Source organism: Salvia splendens, chromosome 5 (assembly GCF_004379255.2).
Source record: "Salvia splendens isolate huo1 chromosome 5, SspV2, whole genome shotgun sequence".
NCBI lineage: Eukaryota > Viridiplantae > Streptophyta > Magnoliopsida > Lamiales > Lamiaceae > Salvia > Salvia splendens.
Genome location: NC_056036.1, coordinates 4,167,023 through 4,194,671, shown reverse-complemented (window position 1 = coordinate 4,194,671; position 27,649 = coordinate 4,167,023). Strand labels below are relative to the sequence as shown.

Genomic DNA, 27,649 nt, shown 5'->3' with positions numbered 1-27,649 from the left:
TGAGAGCGGTTGTAAGTAGTCTAGCTCAGCTACAAATACTCTGCTTCTACAACAAGAAGAGAGATCAATTGTATCAAGTTCCACATTGTTGAATAAGAGTTTTTCATTGGTTTTCTCATTATTCAAGATTCGATTACTTTCTTGTTCACAACTTAGTTCTCTGCAATTGCGTTGTTCTTGCTTGATCACTCGTTTGTATAACAAGTGGCGCCGTCTGTGGGAAGATCGAACAAGAACAGGTGCGGATCGATTGCAAGCTTGGTTTTCTGGTATTTTTTTGAGTTACTTTATCTCTGTTGCTGCACATCATCTATTTGAGGAATGGCCATGTCAAGGCTAGAAGCTGAAAAGTTCACCGGCTCCAATGATTTTGGACTTTGGCGCATGAAGATTCGTGCCTTACTAATCCAGCAAGGGTTATCTGCTGCGATTGAAAAGAAGGAGGCTGTTGGAGACGAGAAGGCCGAAGTGGATGATAAGGCCGCGGCTAAGATGGCTGAAATTGAGGCCAAGGCTCACAGTGTTGTGATCCTATGCTTGGGAGATAAGGTGCTACGAGAAGTGGCAAAAGAAACCACTGCAGCAGGTGTGATAGCCAAATTGGAGAGTCTTTATTTGACTCGGTCCTTGGCTAACAGGCTGTGCATGAAGCAGAGGCTGTATGCTTACAGATTCCATGAAGACAAGGGCGTTTGTGAACAGATGGAGGAGTTTTCAAAGATGATTGATGATCTTGAAAACATAGATGTCACTATAAGTGATGAAGATCAGGCCATATTGCTACTTAATGCTTTACCAAGAAGTTTTGATCATCTCCGAGATGCAATGGTGTATGGAAGGGAGAAGACAATTACACTATCAGAAGTAAAGGCTGCATTAAGGGCAAAGGAGTTGCAGAAAGGTGCATCTAAGTCTCAAGACGCTGCAGCTGAAAGCCTGAATATCAAGAAGTTCCAGAAACCAAAGCAGAAAAAGAAATTTGAGACTGCTAAGGTTTCAAGCTCAGAAGTGAAGGAGACAAGGGCTTGCTACTGGTGTAAGAAACCAGGACACCTAAAAAAGGATTGCCATGCCTGGAAAAGGAAGCAGGCATCTGAGGGAAAGAAACCAAATACTGCAGATTGTGTAGAGGAGGCAGAGCTTCCAGAAATCATGAATGTGATGGATGGTGGAATAAGTGAGTCATGGATTATGGATTCAGGGTGTAGCTTCCATATGTGTCCCCATGAACACTGGTTTCAAGAGTTGAGACCAGCAAATGGAACAGTGCTCTTGGGAAACAATCAAATCTGCAGTGTTAGAGGAATTGGGATGGTAAAGTTCAAAATGCCGGATGGATCTGTGAAGCTACTTAGTGATGTGAGGTTTATTCCTGAGATTAAAAGGAATCTCATATCATTGGGCTTGTTGGAAGTAAAGGGGTTCTCATTCTCTTCTGTTGAGGGGAAGATGATAATCAAGAAAGGTGATCAAATAGCCATGACTGCTGAAAGAAGGAACAGCTTGTATTATCTACTTGGAGAGGTGGTGGTTGGTGATTCAAATGCAGTAGCCTCTGAGAATTTGAAGCTATGGCATCTACGGTTGGGACATCCTGCTGAAGGAAGTCTAAAAGAACTAGCCAAGAAAGGCCTCATCTCTGGAGATACCTCAAGCAAGATTGGCTCCTGTGAGCAGTGTATTTTGAGCAAGGCAAAGAAGAAGCCATTTCCTAAAGGTACACATTCCTCTACATCTCCTTTAGAGTATATCCATAGTGATTTGTGGGGGCCAGCTCCAGTAACCACTCTTGGTGGAGGGAAGTACTATCTGGCCATTATTGATGATTATTCAAGGAAGCTATGGGTGTACATTCTAAAGGATAAGTCAGAAACGTTTTCAAGGTTCAAGAGTTGGTGCCTGGAAGTGGAGCTTGAAAAAGGAAGCAAGGTGAAGTGTCTGAGAACAGACAATGGGATGGAATTCCTGTCTAAAGAATTTGAGGAATTCTGCAAAGAAAAGGGCATAAAGCGCCATAGAACCGTGCCTTCAAACCCTCAACAGAATGGGGTTGTTGAGCGGATGAATCGAACAATTTTGGAGAGAGTAAGGTGCTTACTCATTGCATCTGGTTTAAGTAGCAGATTCTGGGGAGAAGCAGTGTGTACTGCTGCACATCTTATCAACAAATGCCCCTCCACTAGCCTAAAGTCAGAGACACCAGATTTCTTGTGGTATGGAACTCATGGTGATTACTCAAGATTCAGAGTATTTGGCTGTTCAGTCTATGCTCATGACAGAAAGAGCAAGCTTGAGCCACGAGCAATCAAATGTGTGATGCTAGGATATCAAAAGGGAGTAAAAGGTTATAGGCTATGGTGTGTTGAGCCTAATAATCAGAGGGTGGTGATAAGTAGGGATGTGGTTTTCGTGGAGGATCAGATGCCATGTTTAAACAAGAATGATCAGAAAACAGTTGCTCCCAGAGATTTGTTTGAGGTGGAGTTAGAGAGGCTGAGTCTCAACTCACCTGATGAGAATAGTGACTCAGAGAGTGGTGAACTACAAGAATCCATTAATTTGGATCAAGGTGGAGCTGAGCATCAGTCCACTGACAACAGTCTGAGGAACTATCAACTTGCTAGAGACAGGGTCAGAAGAGCCAATGTGAAGCGGCCAGCCAGATATGCTGAAGCTGATGTGGTATATTATGCTTTGTGTGCTGCTGAGAATCTGGAATGTGCTGATCCTTTGTCTTACAAGGAGGCCATGATGAGTAAGGACAGGGAAAGATGGATAGAGGCCATGAATGAAGAAATGGATTCATTACTCAGAAATAATACTTGGGTTCTTGTGGATAAAAGCAATCTGAAACAGGAGTTTAAGGAAAGAAAGCTCATAAGTTGTAAGTGGATTTTCAAGAAAAAGGTGGAGACAACTGACAAAGGCAGAATCAAGTTCAAGGCCCGGTTGGTGGCTAGAGGTTTTACACAAGAGGAAGGCATTGATTTCAATGAAGTTTTTGCTCCAGTTGTGAAGCATACGTCCATAAGGATTCTACTTGCAGTTGCAAATCAAAAAAATTGGGAATTACAGCAGCTTGATGTCAAGACTGCATTACTTAATGGGGATCTTGAAGAAACTATCTTTATGAGTCAGCCTGAGGGGTTTGAGAAGAAGGGAGAAGAGAGCAAGGTTTGTTTGTTGAAGAAGAGTCTTTACGGCTTAAAGCAGAGTCCAAGACAGTGGAACAAGAAGTTCAATGAGCAGATGCTTACTCTTGGTTTTCTCAGATCTGAGTATGATGATTGTATATACATCAAGAAAGCTGGAAATGTTCCAGTAGCTTATCTATTACTTTATGTTGATGATATGCTACTTGCTGGTCCATCAGTGTCTGAAATTCAGAAAATCAAAGCTGACTTGATGAAGAGTTTTGAGATGAAAGACTTGGGAGAAGCTAGTAGGATTCTGGGAATGAATATCTTGAGGGATAGAAGCAAGAAATTGTTGTTGCTCTCACAGTCAGACTATATTGAGAAGGTCTTGAGGAAGTTTAACATGGAAAATACTAAGGTGGCTTCTACACCTCTGTCACAGAGCTTCAAGCTGTCAAAAGAGCAGTCTCCAAAAACTGATCAAGAAGCATTGGAGATGAAGCAAATTCCTTACTCAAATATTGTGGGAAGCATCATGTATACCATGATTTGTACAAGGCCAGACCTTGCACATGCCATCTCAGTCACAAGTAGATACATGGCTGATCCGGGAAAGGAGCACTGGAATGCACTCAAGTGGACTCTCAGGTACTTGAAGACTTCTAGGAGCTGTGGGATCTTGTTTAAGGGAAGTCATAAGGAGGGTGAGGAAGCTGTCCAAGGGTATTGTGACTCTGACTACGCAACTAATCTGGACAATCGAAAGTCTCAGTCCGGATACTTGTTTACCTTATATGGTGCTGTCATAAGCTGGAAGTCCAGCCTACAAAGTGTTGTTGCGTTGTCAACAACAGAAGCTGAATATATTGCACTCACATCAGCCGTGCAAGAGAGCTTCTGGATACAAGGTGTGCTCTCAGATTTTGGGATCGATCAAAGAACTATGGTGATTTTCTGCGATAGTAGTTCTGCGATATGTTTGGCTCGGCATCAGTTTTATCATGAGCGGAGCAAACATATAGATATTCGTCTACACTTCATCAGAGACGAGGTTGAAAAAGGGAGAGTGAAAGTGTTGAAGATAAGCACATTGGACAACCCGGCTGATATGCTAACAAAATGTCTTGGCAAAGACAAGTTTGAGTATTGCAAGAATCTTATAAGTTTGAGCAGTGGAGGAGCTGTGGATTCAGGTGGAGAATTGTGAAGATGGAATCCACGAGCTCGACGCTGCATGACAAGATTACTCAATCTCGTGTGCATGGATCATGAAGTAGCCGTTGCTCGATCATAGCCGTTGGAGTCTTAGTTAGTCTTAGTTGTAAGTTGGTTGTAACTGCAATGTAGTAGTAAATGAGCTGTTGAGAGCGGTTGTAAGTAGTCTAGCTCAGCTACAAATACTCTGCTTCTACAACAAGAAGAGAGATCAATTGTATCAAGTTCCACATTGTTGAATAAGAGTTTTTCATTGGTTTTCTCATTATTCAAGATTCGATTACTTTCTTGTTCACAACTTAGTTCTCTGCAATTGCGTTGTTCTTGCTTGATCACTCGTTTGTATAACAGCTTTGGTGTTCCTGTTCAACTTTTTGAGGGGTAATAAAATGTGTTCCACTTTCAATACATTTTTCTGAGCATTAATCAACTAAAAAGTTAAATAGAGATCAACAAAACAATTGACATGATCATGAAATAATATCACTAGAAATGAAGGAAAACAAGGAAACATGGTGCAAATGAGCAACATATCATAACTCCAAAGTTTCCAAAAACAACCATTTTGTGCAGCATTGCTCACAAACTGATAAAGGAGATACAACAAGAACATGTATATGTGTCATGAAGAGTGAGAAGCAGATAACTTGAGGCATTCATTCTGACATCTACGAAGGCAAACGTCGTTCCAATTGGGTACCTGGTGCTGGTTAACGCACACAGTCCGAGCACAGGCATCCGCGCAAGTATCAAGCTCAGAAACTCCACAGACCGTGACACATGTGTCTGGGATTGGATCCTTGGAGAAGCCCCCCACTTTCTTCAGCATCCTCTTCGACGTGCAAACCCTCTCACAGACAAAGATGTCGTCTGCGCTCTTCTCCCTTCCCCGGGCACTTTTGATCCGTTGCTCCTCAGCATGTCTCGCCTTGATTCTCAGAGCTTGACCAGCAGCGAAAACGGGAACGGCTGCACCGAGCAGTGTCCACCATACCTCCACCATTACGACTGCTACAGAGAGAATCTCAACTTTCTCGAATCATTTGGACCAAATAGCTTTCTATCTCACTTTGCTTGAAGTTTTTAAAATGCATGCTTTAATCACAAAATTCACAAGTTCAAATTGAGGCATCATTCTCATTTCTCAAGCAGTTCCCCAATTTAGGGAGAAAATTCAGCCAAACTAAGAGATAGTCCAACAAATGCCTAAAATCTCAAATTAAAATAGCTTCTGTTCAATTTTTCATTTTCATCAGTTTGATTTCACTATATCCCAACTCTACATTTATAACTGCAATTAAACTCATAATTCAGTTAAAGAGTGAGAACGAAAGCAATGCAAATCCCTAAGCTCGCTATTGACCTAAAACTGCAGAAAATGGGAAGAAGAAAAAAAACATTGGATAAAACGAGAAAAATAATCTGGAAAGAAAAGTAGTCTTTCAGGTAGCATCACCTTGCAAGTGCGCTCGATCTCTTGACCGGAACCCTAGCTCGCAGAGATAGCCAGCGGAGGACGGTGGGTGGAATTCAAACACCTGAAAAATGTCGCGCTTCGATAATGCTACTAAAAAAGAAGAAGATGATTATAAATTCGATGCTATCGCTATTTATTGGGCTGCTTTGGCCCAATTATATTCTGTTTATAAACTGAAAGAGCAATATTCCACGGTATCGGTTTTTAAAATTCACCATGCCGAAATACTGTTTTACTCCGAAAATTTTATTAAGGTAACAATAGACCTTAGTCAAGTTTTATCAAACCAGTCATGATGAAAATCAGAGGTGAAATGTGAAGAGATGGATGAAGAAATGATAGAACTCCATGGAAGGAGATGAAGAACATATTTACATATTTACCGAGGAAAAGTACCAGTTTCTGTTGCATGGGAAGAAGAAGAGATGGAGAGAATCGAAAATCTTTATTGACTACATTGTGAATTGTTGTTTTCAAATTATACCAAGCTATGCCTTATATAGGCTTACATCTAACTAACTAACTAACTAACTCCTCTAACTAACTAACTCACTCTAATAGCCCCCTCAAGATGTAAGCAAGACAATTGCTACCATCTTAACAACAAAACAACAAACAAAACATGATAAAATGATTTTTCGTAAATGGTAAAATGATATTCTGAAACAGATTCAATGACAAACTGAACTTGAACTTGATCTTCATGCATGGACTTGAACTTCACTCTACAGCATTAGCAACTTCACTCTACTGCATTGGCAACTTCACTCTACTTCAACTTTACTCTACTGGACTTGAACTTCACTTTACTTAACTTGAACAACACCACATCCTAATCTCCACAGAACCGAATCAAACCTCAGAAATATCCGATACAATCGGAGAAGAAGAAAAAAAAGATCGGCTGAAATCAAACGCCAAAGAGAGAAAAATTAAACCGATTCAAAAAGAGAAGAAATATATTGTGAACACGGAGATTCACTTGAGAAGAAAAAAAATGAAACAGATCGTGAACACGGAGATTCACTTCCGAAACAAATCGTGAACACAAAGATTCACTTGAGAAAGACTGAAATAGATCGTGAATACAGAGATTCACTTGAGAAAAATATGAGAAAGCCGAATTCAATCGGCGATAGAGAAAAAACAACCGAATTCAATCGGTGGTAGAGAAAAACAAAACCGAATCAATCGGTGATTTGAGAATATAAGAACCGAATTCAATCGGTAAGAAAAAAAAACGGTGAGAAGCACCGGTGAAAAGATGAAATCCGACGAGAAATTGCGGATCCAAAAAAAATATGAAGAACTCCGTCGAAGTCAGATACTGCGGAGATGAAGCACGCAGCGGAAGATTTTTGCTCTGATACCATGTCAAGTTTTATCAAACCGATCATGGTGAAAATCAGAGGTGAAATGTGAAGAGATGGATGAAGAAATGATAGAACTCCATGGGAGGAGATGAAGAACATATTTACATATTTACGAAGGGAAACTACCGGTTTCTGTTGCATGGGAAGAAGAAGAGATGGAGAGAATCGAAAATCTTTATTGACTACATTGTAAATTGTTGTTTTTAAACTACACCAAGCTATGCCTTATATAGGCTAACTTCTCTTACTAACTAACTAACTAACTCTAATAGACCTGCTCACAGTTCAGAAAATCGCCGGTTCTGGTTTGGAATTGGCGGTTCATGGTTCAAAAAAATAATGGACCCGACCCGACCCGACACGACAAGGTGTTTGGCAGTTCTGGTTCACGGTTCAGAACCGCCGGTTTTAAGGCCGAAACTAGCAGTTCAGGGCCAGTCCGACGGTTGTTTTTTTTGTCTTTTTAGTTTTAATCTATCTACAAAAGGCGTATAAATAAAATTAAAACAATAAAGATGAAAATTGCAATTTTATTGATATAAATTTCAACGAGTCTACAAGTTACAAGTTACAACTTACACTTATAACGATTACAATTTACAAAAGACTTAAAGTCTTAAACAATAAATTTAAATATACTTGTAAATTTCAATGAGACTTACAAAAAAGACTTGAAGTTTTGAACAATAAATTTATAAGTATATACTCTTATTCGGTAAAGGAGATGTTTACCGCCGATTCCTGAACCGGCGGTTCAAGTCCACAGTTTCTCACATAAAACTGACGGTTTCTGGCCGGTTTTCAGGCCTAGACCTGCCGACCTACGCCTACCACCTGAAAAGTTGTCTGAATCGTCGGTTTTTTACGGAAAACCGCCAGTTTCCTACACCCCTACACCTACAATTCCTGAAAAGCCTATTGCCTAGGCCGGAAACCTACTTTGAACAGTTGAACCACTGGTTCAAGCCAGCGAACCGGCTATTCCGGTTTCTCAAAATATTGAACCTGAACCAAACCGTAGGAACCGCCTTGCCGGTTCCGATTACGAATAAGCAGTTAACCACCGGTTCGGTTCAGTTCGGTTTGTGCAGGTCTAGGTAACAATATGGTATTTGCTCGTACTATTTTGATAAGATGTCCGGTATTGACTGAGTTTCGGAGTTTTTCTTGGTTTTCTTCTTTCATTCTCTTCAAATTATGAACAAAGATTATGAGCTCTGTTTATGCTGTTTTTGGGATCTTTTTTCTTGGGAGTTTGTAGATTTCATTCTCATGTACAAGTGCTGTAGAAAGTCAGCTCTTTATGATTTCTTGGCCGCCCTCTCCACTGCCAACGCTGAGGATCTCCAACCAGGTGCACAAGATGCAACACGTGGAGTTTAGAGACGCCCCACCTCCGTCTCCAGATTGTTGACAAGCTGAACCATGGCATTTCCGATCAGGCATTTCATAAGTAGTCTGCCAGTGATATGCTCAGAGATAGAACGGACTGTGGGCAAGCCCGTTGAGCCCTCGGACATCAGCAAGGAGCTTGCAGGCTTCAAAAGGGAGAAGACCGTATACCACGAGCATTTGTGATTATCTACTATACAGTACTTGCATAATTCATGGGAGAGACCATATATAAGGAAAAAAAAGAGGTGAATGTGTACTAACATTACAGAGCAGAGCTATCCAGAATAAGAAACATACTAAGCGTGATACACGTCCAAAAGATAAAGCAAGAAGCCACACTTTACAATTTGAGTCTATTACATGCCCCAAATACCACGAGCAGATGTGATTTTGTTGCTGGGTCGAGATGTCAATTCATGTAATATCCGAGCAAACGTGTCGGCGTACCTTGTCTCAGAGAAGAGCATCTCTGCAAACGCATTCTCGTATGCTAGCAGCACTGGCTTGTTCTGAGGCTCCAGTACGAGATTCTCCAGAATCATCGCTGCTTTTCTACAGACTTCTGGCACCGGGTGTGGTGTCTTAATCACCTTGAGAAGCCGATCCACTGCCCTGAAAAATATTTATCCCTGGAATTATTTAGACACGAACTTTTAACTTGAGAGATGAGAAGAATTTTAGCAGATTTCGTGAATTGCATCCAACCATCTCTCACTAGCTAGTTTCAGCCGACAGTCCATGTTAACTTCTGCAAGGTTGTATAGCGCACCAACAGCTGCTGCTTGAGCGTCGCCAGCTGGGAAACTGATAATATCAACCAATCGCTTGTATATCTGCAATTTGTACGAGTTACTTGGCACGAGTCTAGGAGAACAGTAACTAAGCTGCGTGTTATATAATGACAAAGTGACCTGTGGAGCAAACGGCATGAGAAAAGATTCGTTCTCAGGGTTGAGTATCATGCGGCCAAGCAGTTCAGCAGCTGCACAATGCCAGCCTCTAACAGCAGATCCGAGCATCCCCATGATGGCCTGGAGAGCACGTTTTTCTCTGGATAGACATAAATAGGAATTAGAGTAACGGGTCACATGCAGCACATCCATGACAAGAACAAAATATTGAGTCAAAAGAGTTACGTCATTTTGATGAACGAAGGCTTTGATGAGCTAAATATCCTAAGGTCTAGCAATGGGCCCAGATTCATGATTGTCTCAAGGGAATTTGTGACGAGTTCTTCATCTTCTGTTCATATTCAAGCATTTTGGAAAATTTAGGAAAAGAATGGTGAAAGTAAACCAAAAAATGGAGAATTCAGGGGCGCTATAATATTAACGTGACACAAGATTCGTAACCTGTAACATAATCTTCCAAACACTGGAACATTGTTTCAAGACAATGTCGATTCTGACCCATTGCGAGTTCATTCTCAGCCATAAAAGAAAAGTTCCTAATTATATTTGAAGCAGCTATAGCACACTGCTGCTTTTCTGCCCGCCCTTCATCATTGAGATTAAAGAGGCCATCTTCCTCGAACCACCAACCTGAAGGGCGAGACTTCGAAGTACTCTTTTGGGCTGATGGATCTTTATTTGAAGAACCAGAGCCAGCACTACCATACGCACAAATACAAATCAGGATTTAAGCCAGTAACACAAACTGAAATATATGAAGTTGAATCATCAGGAGAGACGGTGTTAATTATTCCTTACGTAGGATGTGTAACAGAATCACCGGAATTGACAGTCTCATAATCATTCCCAAATCCAGTAACAGCAGAATTAGCACCCAGCAGTCTCGACCTTGGTGTCTTTGTGAGAACCCTTGGTAGAGCTATGTCACGCCAGTCATCTATCTGCTCAAGTTGGAAACTAATCATGTAAGCTCAATACATAGAACATAGGTAAGTAGATATACAGAAATCGCTACATACAACTTGAAGTAGAGCATCAAGCAATCCAGGAATCCGGGCTAGAGGAGTGGCATCTTTTCGGACATCATCTTTCTCTTTAAATGAAAGCAATGTGAGAGCATTCAATGCCCATGTCAACTCACTCTTTAATCCACTTTGAAGAGCCATAACTATCCTTTTGTTATTCTGCTCTGGTAAAGTAATTGCAGAAGGACAAACAAAAACTCGTAAACCATAAGCAAATTAGAAAGTAAATAAAATTAAACCACTTTCAAGGACATCATGGCCGATATACTGAAAAATCAAATTTCAATCCTAGTATATCTTTAGCTTGGACACTTCATATCTAAACTATACACCCTATGTTTCGACTTTTCCTATGGACAGAAATCAGGAAATCTGTCTGTCTTTAACATATGAATTATCTCAGTTTCTGTAAAGAATTGCCAAGTAAGATAGCTAAAGCACGCATTAAACATACGCAAGAAGAATCCCCTATTTTAACTACTAAACAAATCCACCACGCGGAATAGGTCACAAAGCTCAAAATTACAAATTCACGATTTTAACAGCATTTCCGAGTAGAATCATGAGCATAGCTACAATTGTAAACATAATTTTGGAATATCAGAGGAATTAGGGTTTGGTAGGGAATTACCGGCGAATGCGGAGTGGACCTGTAGCGAGGGCCCGAGGAGGATGGAGGGTGCGATAGAATCACCAGAAGCCGCGGCCGCAGCTGTCGCTACGGCAGATAGCGCGGCGTGGTTGGTTCCACTGCCGATTGGACGGCCTCTCTTGGCGGCGGGAGGGGCGGAGCCGCCGGCAGCTCCGCCCAGCTTGATTTGCTCTCTCTTTTGCATCTCTCTAAACGGGCCGAATTGCTTGTTCGAGCCGCGTCATAAAGCTAATTTAATTTGAAATTCATTAGATGGACTTAAATTGATTAAATTGCGGGCCTTTTCGAGCCCATTATGATTTAAATAATACTACTACCTCCGTCCTACTTCACGTGAGGCAAAACTTTTGGGCACTAAATTTTAAGATTGAAAAAAAATAAAGAGTAAAAGTAGGAGAGATGATGAAATAGGAGAGATAGAGTGTTGTTTTTTGCTATAAAAGGAAATGACTCTTTTATAGTGGGATAGTCTAAAAAAGAATACGTATCACTTATAATCGTATAGTGGAGTATTAGAATTTGCACGCACTATAGTATATGCATGGGCGGACACACATGTCATTAAGGAGGGGCTTAAGCCCTTCCCCCAACTATTTTTTTTCATTATTTTAGTTATATAATATTATGATTATGTTGGTATTTTATGTAAAATGAAGTACAAAAGCCCCTACCAAAACAACAAAATATAGAAAAATTATTATCTCATACAAAATTTGAATATATAGTCCGTACTGTAACATTTTTCTGCGTCAGCCCCTAAGTATATGGTCTAAAAATGCTCAAGTTATCTATCGTCTATCTAATACGTTAGGGGTTCGAATAGACCAAGACTATTCATATGTGGCATAATCTAGAGTTTAAATACCCTAACTAATCAATCGAACAATAGTTATCAAAACAAACACCATGATTCCATGAACATGTAATCGCCTAATAATAAACCGGCCTTAAATGAATTTATACAACAAATGAAGCCTTCTAATTATAGTTACCGACTGTTTTTAGTGCCAAATTATTAGTTTTCTCCCTTTATTTCTTAATTAAAAACTAGGTGACTCCAAATTAGCCACTGGTTTGATTACTAGACCCGTTTTATTTATACTATACGTATGCATTATTAGGGTAGTAAAAGAGTTGTTGGAAACTGTTAACCAAAATTCCCTTTTTCTTGAACAATATTTATCCCAACCACGGAACCACCCCCTCAATTACTTAATTTGATTGGTTGGTTGAGCATCAACTACTAATTTTCCTAATTTATTTAATTTCCTTATAGGTTATAGTACATGTACTTAGTTTTCGTACCATTATACTCTCTCCGTCCCCCAAAGAATATGAACTATTTCCTTTTTCGTCTGTCCCTAAGAGTATGAACTTTCTAATTTTAAAAAATTCAAATAACATACTACCCTTATCATTTTATTTACAACTTATACCATTATCATTAACACTTGTACCATTATAATAATGTGGACCCCACTTTCCATTAACATTATTTTCACTATCATTTCTCTCTCTCTCTTACTTTTCCTCTTATTTATTAAAAACTGTGTCGAACTCAAAGTGCATACTCTTTGAGGACGGATGGAGTAATTTCTTTACCAGTATAACCAATGGATTAGGGCTTGATTCATTAAAAGCACTTCAAAATATATTTGAGGAAGCCCCTTTAATTTTTTCATTAGTGTGCTTCAACCTAACAAAATTTGGTCAAAACAATATGTACTATTCCTATTAAAATGTACATCAAGGAAAATATACTTAATATGGTAACCTAAACAATCTCCATACATTGACTTCAAGATTATGACTACATGTAATTTTATATTTTATAGACTTCCAATGATTGTTTGCCCATCTAGGTTAGATTAATTCGTGTACCTTGTTCTACAATATTTTCTTTTGTTACAATTAAACCATCAACAGTTGAATGTGGAGTACTTTGATTATTCAACCAAAACAAAGATACTTTGATTTTTTCAACATTATGATATTTTTCTACTCCAAAAATGAAAATCCTCAACATATTAGCACATATATTATTTTAATGAGTACTACTTTATAAATCACTCTTTAAAAATCCAGAATCTTCTCCAAATCCTATAATTGAAACTCTAAAGAAAAAAGCAATAAAATAAGTTAAAGAATAGTCTTTCTGGATCAGATTCTCTCTTTCTACTGACATCTGGTACATATAATTGAAGTGTGAAACTAAAATAAAAAACCAAATAAATAAAAAAAGAAATAAAGGTGAAGTGGGATTTACAAAACAAGGGGACATGAAAATGAAGTAGCACACCATATTACATCAACGGTCTGAATTTCATCATACACAGCAACGGATAGATACAGAAGTTTTATTAGTACATGTCTATGGTTGGTTATATTTGCAAATATAGTGGAGTACCACAAAACAAGCCCCACTACTTTATTGGATAAGAAGTGGGATTTCATTTTCAATATTCGCTTTATTTTTTGTGGATTTTAAATTTGAAAATTTTGAACCAAAATGATAACGTTGGAGTATTGCAAGATTGTCCTTTGTAAACAAATTTTTTTAAAACTGAACCCTTAATCTTTGATATCAAACATCAATCACTCATTTTACATAAGAGTTTACACTTCACAAGAAATATCAATTCACAAACCATATCCATTGAGGAGAGAGAGTTGGTGGAGAGTAGCTTTTAAGAGGTGGTATTATTGTCTAAAACTTAGGGATTTTATTATTTTGCTGTGGGCAAGGTATAAGGGTCCCATTTCACTAAATTATAGTAGAAGAAAATATAGCAAATATGACCCCACAACCTCTTGTTAATGTTATAAGATATAATCCTCAACCCCACCACCACAATGATTGATTGTGATATAAAAATGGTAGTGACTAGAACTAGCTATATGGAGTAGTATTGTTTTAGAATATGTGGAAGATTAATATAGTTAATTAAATTAGCTATAGTTAATATGTGGAAGATTAATATAGTTAATATATGAAGTTAATTTAAAAAAAATTTAAATTAAATTAAATTAGCAAACTAATTTAAATTTATTAGTACTATGACACTATTAAATTATGAATATGTTTTTATTATGATTGATTTTATTGTGGCCAAGATAATACTTTTCCCCATATTAAGAAACTCGAATGCAAGATTATTGAATTATTATGAAATTTTAATCTTAAATCATATCTATAATATTGGTTGCATATTATTAATGTTAGTTTTTGATTTGATTTAGTCTCAACTTTTTATCCAGTTTATATTGAATTTGTAAAACGGTCTCAGAAACTGATTGACACTTAATCTTGTAAAGCACACATCTCATTAAATTATCAAATGTAATATTTTACTCGAAAACGTTCTGCTATATAATATGGATATAAAGTAATGCGACGATGTTGACCAATAATAGTTTGCATAAAGGCTACGGCTGTTGAATCATTTCAATACTATATTTTCAAACTGTTTGGATTATTCATCTGTAGTTTATTAAACTTTAAGCATCTTTAGACTTTCATTAATTAATTTCAAATTTTGTGTGGCAATTATTATTTAACTTTTGATATTAATACCCCTCCTTCCAATAAAAATAGACCATATTTCATTTTTCATTCCTTTCCTATAAATAGTTCATTTCTCTTTTACTTTACTTCTTTCTTCCCAATAAATACGAAACATTTGATTTTCAGTACTGAATTTTATGTGTTGTTTTATAGGTTAAAGAAGAGAGAATAAAGTAAAAGAGATGATGTTGTTTCCATTTTAGAAAACTTTTCATTTTTAATAGTACAATTCAAAAAGAAAAATATTTCATTTTTAATACGAGTATCATTTATGAGTCATACCATCTAATTAATATTTTTAACTATATTTCACATTCTTTCTTTCTTTTGTACGCATTAAAAATATGTGTGAACTTTAAAGATTTATTTCTACGAGACGAAGAGCTTACGATATTGCAACATCAACTAGAAATTAGACATGACAGGTTGCTAATGTGACATAATTGTGGCCGCAAGGCATACATGTGGAATTAAATGTATTATTATTAAATTATTAATAATATCGTGTGGAGTACTACTAAATTTTGAAAAGAAAAAAAAAAGAGTTTTCACACTTTATCAATCTTTCATCCGATTTTCTTATATTAATTAAAAATCTACCCGGTGTCAGAAATTTTTTTATAAGGAATGGATATATGAAATTAGAATTAAAATTGGAATTGAAATTGGAATTAAATTAGAATTGGAATTCTATAGAATTGAATTGGAAGGAATAGGTTTCTATTTCAATTTCAAATCTGATGTTTGGTAAAATGAAATAACTGATATGGAATTGAATTCGAAGAACTTGTGCATACACACTGTTCATACACTCTACACAAAATACACACTCACACACACTCTACACAAAATCCATATACTATACAGTACACACAATATACACACACTTCACACAATATATACACTATACACACATTACACACAAAATACATTCAATGCACACAATATACACACACTGCATAAACTATACACAAAATACACACACTGCACACACTATACAAAAAAAAACACACTTCACATATTGCACACTCTACGTACACGCCATACACAAAATCAACACACTACATACACTATACACAAAATACACATACTACACACATTGCACATATTACACAAAATACACACACTACACAAGATTTATACAAATTACACACTACGCACATTATACACAAAATACACACACTATTCACAAACTGAAATTTCAAATTTGGTTTAGTTTTTCAGTGTTTTGGTTTGATTCCGTCTAGACTTTTGAAGAATTTCAGTTTTTCGGTTCAGTTTGGATCGAAAAAAATCTAAAAACTGAAAGAAAAAAAAATCAAAAAATCGAATGCTTGAAATGTGTGTAATTTTTTGAAGTGTGTGAAATGCGTGTTGTACTGAGTACGTGAAGTGCGTGAAATGTGTGTAATGTGTGAAATTTGTGTACCGTGTGAAATTTGTGTAGTGTGTTAAGTATATGTAGTGTATTTAGTATGTGAAATGTGTAGTGTGACATTGTTGATAGATAGTCAAACTATCTAAATTTATGACTATTTAGAATTCTATTTTTTTTTTAATTTTGATATGCAATTTAAATTGTGGAATTGAAAAATTACAATTCCAAAACCTAATATTTTTGTGGTATCAAATAACAGATTTGGAATTGAAGGCTCCGATCAGAATTCCAAGCTCCAATTCCGTAATACCAAACATAGCCTAACCTGATTCACCCTTAATTTTGTCTTATGATCAAAATTATTAGGTTAAAAATCAATCGACGTGTATAAGTAGTAGTAGTAGTACTGCTATTACTTGTATTGACAAGCCTATTTACTTGTTCAAGTGGTGGCAGTTATTTTTCTTCAATTTTACTGATCCCAATGCACGACCAACACGTGTAACATCCTTTAAAACTCATCTTTTTCAATTGCAGGATATTTACAGCCCCACTCGTTCTTGTCTGCCAAAGTGATAAAGCTTCAAATTGACAACAATAATTCATAAAATATATGGATTTCATATCACAAATTTCAGTGTCTTGCGAATAATTATAGAGTAATTTTTTTGTTGAGAACATAAATGAGGAGTTTCAAGAATCCTAGTTTTCTCGTGTTAAATTAAAAAAAAATTTATTAAAAGAATCTTCAAACCCATAAATATTTTACTCGATATATATGTATACTATATTATGATATTCGTGCTGACAAATTAGAACTAAAATTTTAAATATTATGATATTCACTGATATTAAGGTGTGGAATTATTTATTAATAACAATGCAATCATATTTAACCATTTACATCAAATACAAACCCATTTTTTTTAGTATATATCATAGAGTACTAAAAAATAGTTTTACTTCAACCATTTATATTAACTTCAAATTCTATACTACCATTTTTTAGTATATATGTTATACAGTAACACTGTATTTGATATTGTCCCATAAAAAAATCTAAAAAATGGATTTAAGTTTGATGTATGATTGGATAAGTTTTCTATATCAAAATTCATTTTTGATATATGGTTAGGGATGATACTATAATCAATCACATTTAAGAGGAATCTAAATATTACTATGAGGCATTGATAATATTATAAGGTGTAGTGTTTTTCCAGTGCTTCAAAGGATATTTTAAATTATTAATTTAAATTATAGGAACAGCCTCAAATATTTGAAATTCTAGTATGGGTTCAAAATTTCATACTCTCACTTTTTCTAAAAATGAAAAAGAAAAGGTGATGCCAACCATCAAATAGAAATAGGGAATATCATCTTGTTATGAACTATGACCCTAGCAACCTCAAAATTCTATACACCCACTCAAATTACACACGTAACACACCCGATTATTCCATTGTGGTATATTTTCTCATCTAATAGTGTACAACTCCCTCTATCCGCGAATAGGAGTCCCGTTTTTCCATTTTAGTTCATCCGCAAATAAGAGTCCCGGTTCACTTTTATCATAAATGGTAATAGGGTCTCATCTTCTACTAACTCATTCAACTCACATTTCATTTAAAACTAATATATACAAAGTGAGACCCTATTCCACTAAGGGCATTAGCAATGGGACGCCCTATAGGGCGCCCTATGCACCGCCACATCATCATTTTATTCTCCTACCCTTCCACATGCAGTGGGGCGCCCTATAAGCCACCCTAAAGGCCGCCCTATAGGTTTCACTATTGTTTTGTTAATTAATTTAAATGTTTTCAAATATGTCAATGCAAAATAATTAAAAAACACCACGATTAATTAAAAACGGTAAATCCTACATTGATTAAAAAAAGTTACATGAGTTAGAAATGAAAAAAGGCGGGGCGGGTTAGAGACGACTCCATGTCGGAAAAACCGTATGAATCCGTACTGAATTCGGGATCGTACTGCGTGTTGGAGTCGAAGGGCCGATATTCGTCAGGGTCTGTACCCGGCCAACGTGCACCACCCCCAAACATCGGACTATTCAGACTTGGGTATTCACCAGAATCCATTTTATAGTGTAATTTGAGAGTGGAAATGTGAATGGAAATGTTAAAAATGTGAATGTGGGGTAGGGGGTATTTATATAAAAATAATTTTCCAATTAAAAATAAATAAATAAAAACGCGTTGCATCATCCGCGCCATCGTCCGCGTCGCCCACAGTGGGCTGACGATGGCGCGGACGATGCCCTATAGTCCGCGGACGATCTATAGGGCTCGGACGATGCATCAGGCATCGTTCGCACACCCACAGTGGCGGACGATGGCGCGCCCGAGGCATCGGGCGGCCTATCGTCCGCCCCATTGCGGATGCTCTAACTTTTTTTCACCCACTTTTCTTAACATTTCTTAAAACTCGTGTCGTTCATAAATGAAACTCTTAATGACGGACGGAGGGAGTATCTTACTATCACACACATCAAACCATTTATACATATAAAAATCAATTTCTATTCTTTACTACTCCATAATAATAATATAAATTTCACAAATCAATTTCTATTCTTTACTACTCCATAATAATAATATAAATTTCACAAACTCAATGTAAATGCAACTTGTCCTTTTGCACCATTTTTACAGTAATTTATCTCTCTCCACCATATTTCACTTCTCCCTCCCCATCTTCCAATACCTCACACTTATGCCTAAGAGATAGAAGCAACTACACGACAGCAGTGAGATTTGAACCAAACTCATTGCAATAAGATCTGTCCCACCGTGACACCATTTTTATTGAGAATCATCAACTCTTCCCAAACACAGAAAGAAAGACAGTCATGTAGCCGCCCATCTGTTTCCCACCTACAAAACAATTGGATATGCATGCATCTCTATCTAACAAACTCTGTTTCAAATCTGGGAAACGACGTCGTTATCTATTTACCTAGAGATTATAAATCAATAATTGATTTCAAAATAATAAAAACTATAGGTAGAACTGTAGAAGTAAATTTACAAGAGTGGACAATATAAATGATACCTGATCTTTCACTTTCGCATATAAATGATACTTGATCTTTATTTTATATCATTTTTATACCTATAAATCACATTTTTGGTACCTAGTGCAATTTCCACCCCAAAATGCCCTCTAAACAAATACATTTTTCAATTTGTGTCATAAAGGATAATTTGGGCATACACAAAATTAGTTATATTATAATATCTTCTCTCATTCTCCACACTCTTAATACTGTTATTAATAATTAATATTAATATTAATATTTTGACAGTATAAATTAATAATTAATTTATTTTTTAATATCATACAATTTGATTTAATTATAATTATAGTTATAATTATATTTAATTATTATAATAATATTATTGTTATAATTCTAAAAACTAGTAGTAATTAATAAATAATTATAGTATAATTACTTAAATTATGAATCATATAATATTATATAATAATAATAATTATTATAATTATTATTACTATTATTATTATTATTTTATATTAAATTACTAACTAATCAATATAGTCATACTAAAAATTTAAAATTGGGAATTTTATCCATAATGATATAAAGAGTTGAATATTTTTAGTTATGTGTTTCAACCCTAAAATGAGTATAAAATAATTTAATAAAAAATATTTAATTGATTTAATTACTTTATATAATTAATTTAATTGAGTGTTTTGTTCTTGATTCAATTGATTGTGTTTCTTTTCAATTGCGTTCTGCCCTGGCCAGGATCGATTGACTGATCAAGATCCATATTTTTCGTCAATCCAATCTGTTGAGTATCGTGTTCGATTGAAAGCTGATGGAAAGCCAACGTGAAGTTCTAAATTTTTGGTTGAATTTCATTGAAATTATGTTGTTCCGAGTATTTTTTGTGTTCAACTTTCTGAGTTAAATCTGGTTCTCTCAGAAAATTTGTAGAGTTTTTATTTTTATTTTATTTTATTTTTATTTTATTTTTATTTTATGTTAATCTGGTTCTTTGTAGTAGTTTGTTTGTGTTCTGTGTATTGAGTTTTTTTTTGTCTTCAAACCGTCTGACAAAAAGCCTCAATTAGTTTTTAAATGGATTTTCAGCATTTAAAGCTTCTAAAGTCTAAACAAGAAACACAATCCTTTGTTAGACAAAAGACTAACGCCGACTCAAAATTTTTTTGGATGTTTTTATAACATTACGCATTTTTTTATTTTTAAAATTTGGATGTGTCATTCATAACGTACCAAGTGTTATATTTTCAATAATTTTATAGTGGATTTTTATTTTGGTTGGTTTAGTTCGAGTGAATGCAATAGTAGTTGTTAAACTTAAAATTATTTGTAAATGATGTTACCGATAATTCTTAATCAATGTCAATTTTTTTTTGTTAATTTTAGAGTTATCAAATAAAGGATTTAAAATTATAATACAATTCCACATCAATTCATTATTTATACCGAACAAAGGATGAACAAAGGATTTGGAATTCCTTCTAATTCCCTTCTATAGAATTCTAATTTTAATTTAATTTAATTTAATTCCAATTTGAACCCTCATATTAACCCTCGAAGTTCTCGTTTTTACACATAGAAGCGATTTACGAGGGGATATACATTCTTTGTTCTAATTTTTTTAATTCAAAAATACAATAGTGAAAAAGAAAGTATACTAACAAATAAAAAAACAAAATTTATTTTTTATTCTTTTTTACTTTAGTTCAGAGTTTTTCTCTGAGGAGCGCGGCCAATCCCGTGACGACCATCTTATTCCCCCTCTCCAAACTCTTGGGCCTCAGCTCCGGCAACTGCCACGTCACTGACCGCGCAATTTCGCCGGACAAAACCACCGGCGAACTCGGTTTCTCCCCACCAGACTCCGGCGATGACGTTTCCTCCCCGAAAATCAGGTCCAGCTCCCCCATCTCGCTCTCTAGAACTTCAATGACTTCGGGCCCGGGCCGGGCCTCGTCGTCGGGCTTCTGAACGACGCCGTCTGGGGCTGCGGCGCGTGTGTGAGGGCCGAGCCATTTAGACTTGACGTACTCGGCTTTGCGCCACGGCGCGATGTGCATTCCCTTCTTCTTCAGGCTCTGCCTGGCCGCTTCCGACGCGATCGAGATGATCTGCAGTAGCCGGTCGGATTTCCCGACGAAGATCGACGGTAGGCACTGCAATATCGACTTGTAACCGCCTGTTGATCGCGCGATCTCGAACTCCGATCGGAAATCCACGTCGATTATTAGTCTCTCTCCGCCTTCCGTTATCACATCGATGTATTCGTGCTCCCCTGAGCAAATTGACATCAATAGAGATGAGAATTAATCAAATTTGATGATGAATTTGGCCTCAATTGACTGGATTTTACGAATTTCCTCTCGTTTATTCGAAATTAGGATGGAAGAGAGAGTTTACCAGCTGGAACAGAAGAAGTTTTTTCCCATTTCGATTTGCAAACAGAGGCGTTGTATCCAAGAGCAACAAGGCCATCGCTGACGACTTTTCTCAATTCGTCTTTCCGTTTACAAGTTTTGCTGTTTTTTTCGACGATTCTCGAAGTGTCTGCCAGTAAATTTCTCTCCTCCACGCTCGCGCAAGGGATCAAGCTCTACAGTGGCAACAACAGAGAGTTAAAGCATAATTCGACAGAGCAAACAAATTAGGTTTTCAACAGCAAAGGAAAATTGGAAATTCACGGTACCTTGAGAATATCGGAGGGATCAGTGAAAGATGAATTCGCTGCTAACGAGTCCGAGAAGAAATCGATCTCGTCGTCGGAGCTGTCGTTGCTCTTGCCATTGAAGCAGTTGCATCGGTGACGGCCGCATTTCACGGCGGAGGCGAGCGATTGCTTATCGTTGTCTTCCATGAAATTCTGAACCATTTTATCCAAACAAACGGAGCTCGGCTCGAATTCCGGCGCCGTGCCGCCGTCCTTCTCTCCTCCGGGCGCCTGCTTCTCAGCTGATGAATTCCTCAGAACACTGTTGAATGGACGGTCGAAAAGCCGCTTCAGCCGTGATTTCAACACCGGCGGCTTGACGACGTCGTGCCGGATCGCATCGATCGGCTGGATTCTCATCGGAAAAGGCATTTAACTGGAGAATAAATCACTACAAACTCGAACAAAATTCCTTCTACAAAAATTGCAATGCAACTACACCTAAACAAGCAATCTAAAATCAACTGCTTCGATTCAACCGCAAATCATCCTATTACAATCATCCAACACAATAACAAAAGGATCGAAACAGAATTTCGCAGCAATATTTACTTTAAAAGGGAAAAGAAGAGGGGAAACGGCTTCTGCTAGGGGCTTTCTCGAAAAACCTGACGGTAATGGAAGGAAACACGAACATTGTGCTTGTACGGGGAAGAAAGAAAAACCGTGAGCCGGAATTTGCATTTTCCGGCGATGCTGAAGTCGCCGGCGAATAGATGTTTCTGATTTTTCAATTTGGGATTTATTTCCTCTCTTCTTTTTATGTGTGCTAAGAAATGAGTGGGCGACGATTTTATATATAGTAAAGACGAGACGTAGAGGTGGGGCCGAGTGAGACACGTGGTATCCTTCCACTCGTGGATTATCCAGAGCTCCGGGGCTGTAATCACATGCGACGAGCGTTACATTTTTTGCTATATGAATTTTTATTCACTATAACTAAGATCTCTTCTTTCCTGTATTTATTTTATTTTTTATTCAGTATATATCTGGTACAAATCATATAAAATGAATAAATGATACAATTGTTATTGAATCTGTGCCAGTTTTCCGAGTTAGAGTTTGTTGGACCCAATCAAATTATCATCTTTGATCACAGAATTCTAACATATGATGTACTACTCAACATCATTTATTTGTGAAGAACTCCACATTAGTTAAATAAAAAAATTGATATATTATGTATAATATGTTGCACATATTAAAGTTTCATTTTGCTTTATTGTGACTTTTAAGAAATGTGAGAAAATGTTTTTAAAAATTTAATGAAGAATTATCTTTTTAATGTTAATTTTATAATTAAATATGAATGTAATTATTTATTAGAATGTGAGACCCATTTATTAAAAATAAAAAAATTAAATTAGATTTTAAATCGTGAATATCCTAATAAAGTATTGTTTTTTAGAATGAGAAAGTATTGGAGTATAAGACTGTCTGTCAATATAACGGTATTAGTTTTTGTTAATATAGCAAAATACTCACCGTCTTTAAATAATTGTCTTGTTTTCCATTTTAGTCTGCCCACAAAATCAATTCACTTCTGTTTTTGGCAAAAAAAAAAAAATTATCTCATGAGATGAGCTCATTTTCTATTTACAACATTTCAATCTTTTTTCTACTCTATCTTACTTTACTAATTTCATACTGTATTAAAATTTATGTCATTCCTATAATTCTTTTTTTTTTTTGTGGGATATAGAGAGTATATGACTATAAGCGTAGCTTCCATTCCATATCATACAATTGTTTTTAAACAACACTATCTTTTTTTTCCTAATTATATAGTTTGTTTACTTAATTTCGCGTTAGTCAATTGAATTTAAAATCTTGTATATCACAAATAACAGACTTATACCTCAAATAAATATTAACAAAATTATTGATGCACTTCAATGAATATAGGTAGGTGTTCTCATATTATCAACCTAGGATTAGGACAACCGAGGATGTGCCATTTGTGTACACTATGAGTCTATGACCAAGAGCACTAGAAACAAGATTTATATAAATTTTGTCCAATTAAATTTATTCAGCTTGGAAACAAATATTTACTTCTTCATTTAGTTTATTTTCTTATTTGGCCATGGAAAATTGTACATGTGTTACCTTATTTGTGGTGTAGGAGGATACTCGTGCTTCTACAATTAAAAAAACTAGAATGAGGAACTCTGTCTTAAATGAATAAACATTGTAGGATAGTAATATTCACACTTGGCATGCGAAAGGTGGAGCTTGCCACGAGTTTAAATGTATGTCGAAAATCGAATTGAATTAAGTCAAATTTTAATTAATCGGTTACAAAATTTAGAAAATACTAATCCAGTACCCAATACTCCAGTACTCCCTCCGTCCACCATTTAAAGAGTCATTTTGACTCAGCACGAGTTTTAAGAAATTATTTAACTTTGTGAAGTGAAGTGAAGTGAGAAAGTGGATGGAATATGAGATACATTTAAAATAGTAGTATTAGTTTTATATTGGATTATGAGTGTAAAAAGTTGGTGGGATGTGAGGTCCGCATACTAAAAGTGGAATAAAGTAAATAGTTCTATAAATCATGGACAAACCAAAAGGACAAAAGGGTTCTTTAAATCGTGAAATGAGGGAGCATTTAGTTATGCAGTATCTGAACCTATTTAGAACAAATCTGTTTTTTTTTTGGGTTTTGATCGCAAATGTTCTGAATTCTTGACGAAATCGGATTAGTCATGCTCAACCGAGTATGAGGGTTAAGGCTGTAAGTCTCATTTCAGGTGGCTGAGTTTGAATCCTTAACCTCAAGATCATCATAGCTCCTCGCTGCAACCCGTTGGAATCTGTTATTCTATAGGTATAACCAATGAGCAGCGGCGGACCTAGATGGTGTCATGGGGATCCTTGGAACCTCCAACTATTTACATTTTTACTTTGTATAATATATTCAAGCAAATACTAAACGCATGATGTAGCAGAGATGGTTGGCAACTGTGATTTGGAAACTTGAGGTCAGTTGTTTGAATATGAGTCCCGTTTTTCCATATTAGTCCGTCTGTGGTTCACTTTTATCATAAATGGTAATCAGGTCACGCATTCCACTAACTCAATCCACTCATATTTCATTTAAAACTAATATATACAAGTGAGACCCTTATTCCACTAACTTTCTTCCAACCACTTTTTTTAACATTTCTTAAAACTCGTGTCGTCCACAAATGAGACTCCTAATGGCGGACGGATGGAGTATGTAGTTAGTTTATTTTATATTTTTTCACTTTAAGTAATTTTATTTTACTTCTTCATTTGTTGGCATTTTTTCATGCAAAACATTTATGCAGTTGGTTTATTTTATATTTTTTCACTTTAGTAATTTTATTTTACTTCTTCATTTGTATAAATATTAAGTAATGATATTTATATCTTGAAATAAAAATAGTACTCCCTCCGTTCCATGTTAATTGAGTAGTATTCCTTTTTGAGACATTCCAACATAATAAAGTCGTTTCTATATTTGCTAAAAAGCAATACACTTCTCAGACTTTTTTCATCTCTCTTACTTTAATTCTTTAGGATTTTTATATCAATATTAGTAAATTTAATTTGAATGCTATATTTTTTATTTAATAAATATATTTCTTAATTATTTCAGTGACTAATAAAGTAATAATACCATATGCAACAATTGTTAACTAAATTGGACCCACTAGAAAAATCCTGCGTCCGCCACCGGGTATAATTCATTCTGGTATAGATTCCGACCATGAAATCCAATTAAATTCCATATACATTTTGTCTACCTAAATTAAATTGAGAAGAGAACAATTTCTATATAAGCATTACGTACCATGCTGTATGGAAATTAATGTCAACAAAAAGCACGATTTTTTAATATTAAAAATAAAGTTCTTAATATACAACTAAAACGTCAGAATTATCGGTTGTTACTTGTTACTATTGTGTATGATTATTCAAAATGATTAATATAGTCATAAATTCATTATTGAGTTTAACTCCAGCTAATATCTAAAAATGGTCAATGTTAAGTGGCAAGAACACTATCCAAATGTAATGATATTCTACAAACCTATACCTAGATCAATTTTTATATATTATGCAGTCTTTGAGTAGAGTTTTTCACAATTAATGCTATAAATTCAGTCAAGAAAATAATCTTGTTTGAGTCAATCTTCTTGAAAACCTAATTGACTCTATTATGAAGAAGAAGAAGAAGAAGAGGTCCCCTTCTATACTATTCATATTCAACTAATTATGTGAAAATGGGGGGGAGGGACCTATCTCGGACACAATTTTATCTATTACCAACAACTTTTATCACCTTCCATTTATCCATTTCATGGTCAAATACATATTATGAAAATCTTTCTATTTTGTTTCTGACTAATTGCAAATAGTACCACTAATCAACACAGAAAGAAACTGAACATGAAGCACGAATACAAATGCATGTGATTCTTATCCAAACATTTTTCTCCCGTGGAGCTTCTCTCATTATTATTTTTCTATGTGCATATATTTAAGTAAATGTAGACAATTCAAAAGCCAAAATATAATCCCGAGTAGCAATTATATTAGGGCTACATGGTTATTCAATGGATAAAATAAATTAACTCTATAAAATAATGTGGTAAGCCTAATGTTTGTTATGAGATCAATTGTCAATTATGTCATTGTTGCAGTAATGCTCGTTGAGTCAACAAAATAATAAATATGGACCTCATTTAACTTTGTCGATTATCAAAATATCTGAAAAAAGTAATAAACATGAGGTGTTGAACTTTTCCCATTTACTTTGGGTTGAACAAGTCCACTAATATTATACACTCACGTACCATTAGTGCATTAACAATGGGGCGTCCTAAGGCGTGCCCTATGGCGCGCCACGTCAGCAGTTTTATCCTCCTACCTCCCCACCTGCAGTGGGGCGCCCTAAGGTGCGCCCTATGGCGCGCCACATTATCATTTTATTGTTTTATTTAATTAATTTAACTGTTTTCAAATAACAAGTAACGAGTAAATAAAAAACGGTCTAAATAACAAACGGCGAAGTTTTAATAAAAAAAAGTTACACCATTGAACTAATAAAAAAAAAACTAAGTCGGACCAATTCCCAACTTCCGACGCAGCTCATCGAGTAACGCCCGGAGATATTCGGCTTCGTCGGGGTCGGTACACTTCTTGAGGGCCCTGTGCGTCTGCAACATCGTCCTTGCCATCGACGCTGTTGCTAACGACTCAAATGCGGTGGCCGTCTGGGTCGGGAGCTCTACCGGGACCGGAGCTTGGGTTGCAGCGGTCGACGATGAGGTCGCCTTCCCCTTGGCCTTCGCATCCTTGACGCCCCGAGGACGCCGGACGGACACCGGTGTGTCGGAACTCCCTTCATCCACGTACGTCCGGTTGAGGTCAACCGGGTGATTGCCGCTGCCGCTGCCGCTGTTCGTGTAATCACCAGCTTCAGTGGTCTTCGTCCTCTTCGGCGCACCAGTGTGCAGAATTCCACCTTAGAACTTCTGCTTGTCCCTCAAGAGTGCCCAGATGGCCTCGTGCTTGAAGTCGCCGTACATCGACCGGTACGACAACAACGCTTTAGCGCGCACGTCGCTCAAGCTATCGCCGCTCCCCTGTGACCGCGTGAACTTCTCGAACTCCGCCGCGTACAAGTTCACTTGCTTCTTGACTTGTGTTGGTTTCTGGATTACAAGATAGCAAATCCGGGCGTAATACAACCCAAAAGAAGGAATACAGAATGAAGAACTGAACTG

At 36.4% G+C, this 27,649-nt stretch overlaps 3 protein-coding genes across 4 annotated transcripts; all 3 read right to left on the bottom strand.

The window, feature by feature from the left end:
- Positions 1-4,813: 4,813 nt before the first annotated feature.
- LOC121802649 (uncharacterized protein At5g64816-like) lies at positions 4,814-5,940 on the bottom strand. 2 transcript variants are annotated; one of them, XM_042202328.1, is made up of 2 exons: positions 5,809-5,940; positions 4,814-5,360 (listed from the first exon to the last, which is right to left on the bottom strand). In XM_042202328.1, the coding sequence occupies exon 2, from the start codon at positions 5,353-5,355 to the stop codon at positions 4,975-4,977; it is 381 nt and encodes a 126-aa protein (XP_042058262.1). In that variant the 5' UTR covers positions 5,356-5,360; positions 5,809-5,940; the 3' UTR covers positions 4,814-4,974. The 2 variants fall into 2 exon arrangements, with proteins under 2 accessions (XP_042058262.1, XP_042058263.1); XM_042202329.1 differs by having other exon boundaries at positions 4,814-5,363; positions 5,809-5,934.
- Positions 5,941-8,826: 2,886 nt separating this feature from the next.
- On the bottom strand, positions 8,827-11,421 carry LOC121805500 (armadillo repeat-containing protein LFR-like). Its single transcript, XM_042205378.1, has 8 exons — positions 11,165-11,421; positions 10,528-10,697; positions 10,307-10,449; positions 9,950-10,206; positions 9,734-9,839; positions 9,509-9,647; positions 9,303-9,430; positions 8,827-9,209 (listed from the first exon to the last, which is right to left on the bottom strand). Exons 1-8 carry the CDS (start codon positions 11,367-11,369, stop codon positions 8,954-8,956), a joined length of 1,404 nt encoding a protein of 467 aa, XP_042061312.1. The 5' UTR covers positions 11,370-11,421; the 3' UTR covers positions 8,827-8,953.
- A 9,344-nt stretch (positions 11,422-20,765) lies between these two features.
- LOC121802190 lies at positions 20,766-22,663 on the bottom strand. Its single transcript, XM_042201787.1, has 3 exons — positions 21,867-22,663; positions 21,581-21,773; positions 20,766-21,455 (listed from the first exon to the last, which is right to left on the bottom strand). Exons 1-3 carry the CDS (start codon positions 22,257-22,259, stop codon positions 20,887-20,889), a joined length of 1,155 nt encoding a protein of 384 aa, XP_042057721.1. The 5' UTR covers positions 22,260-22,663; the 3' UTR covers positions 20,766-20,886.
- Between the last annotated feature and the right edge of the window lie 4,986 nt (positions 22,664-27,649).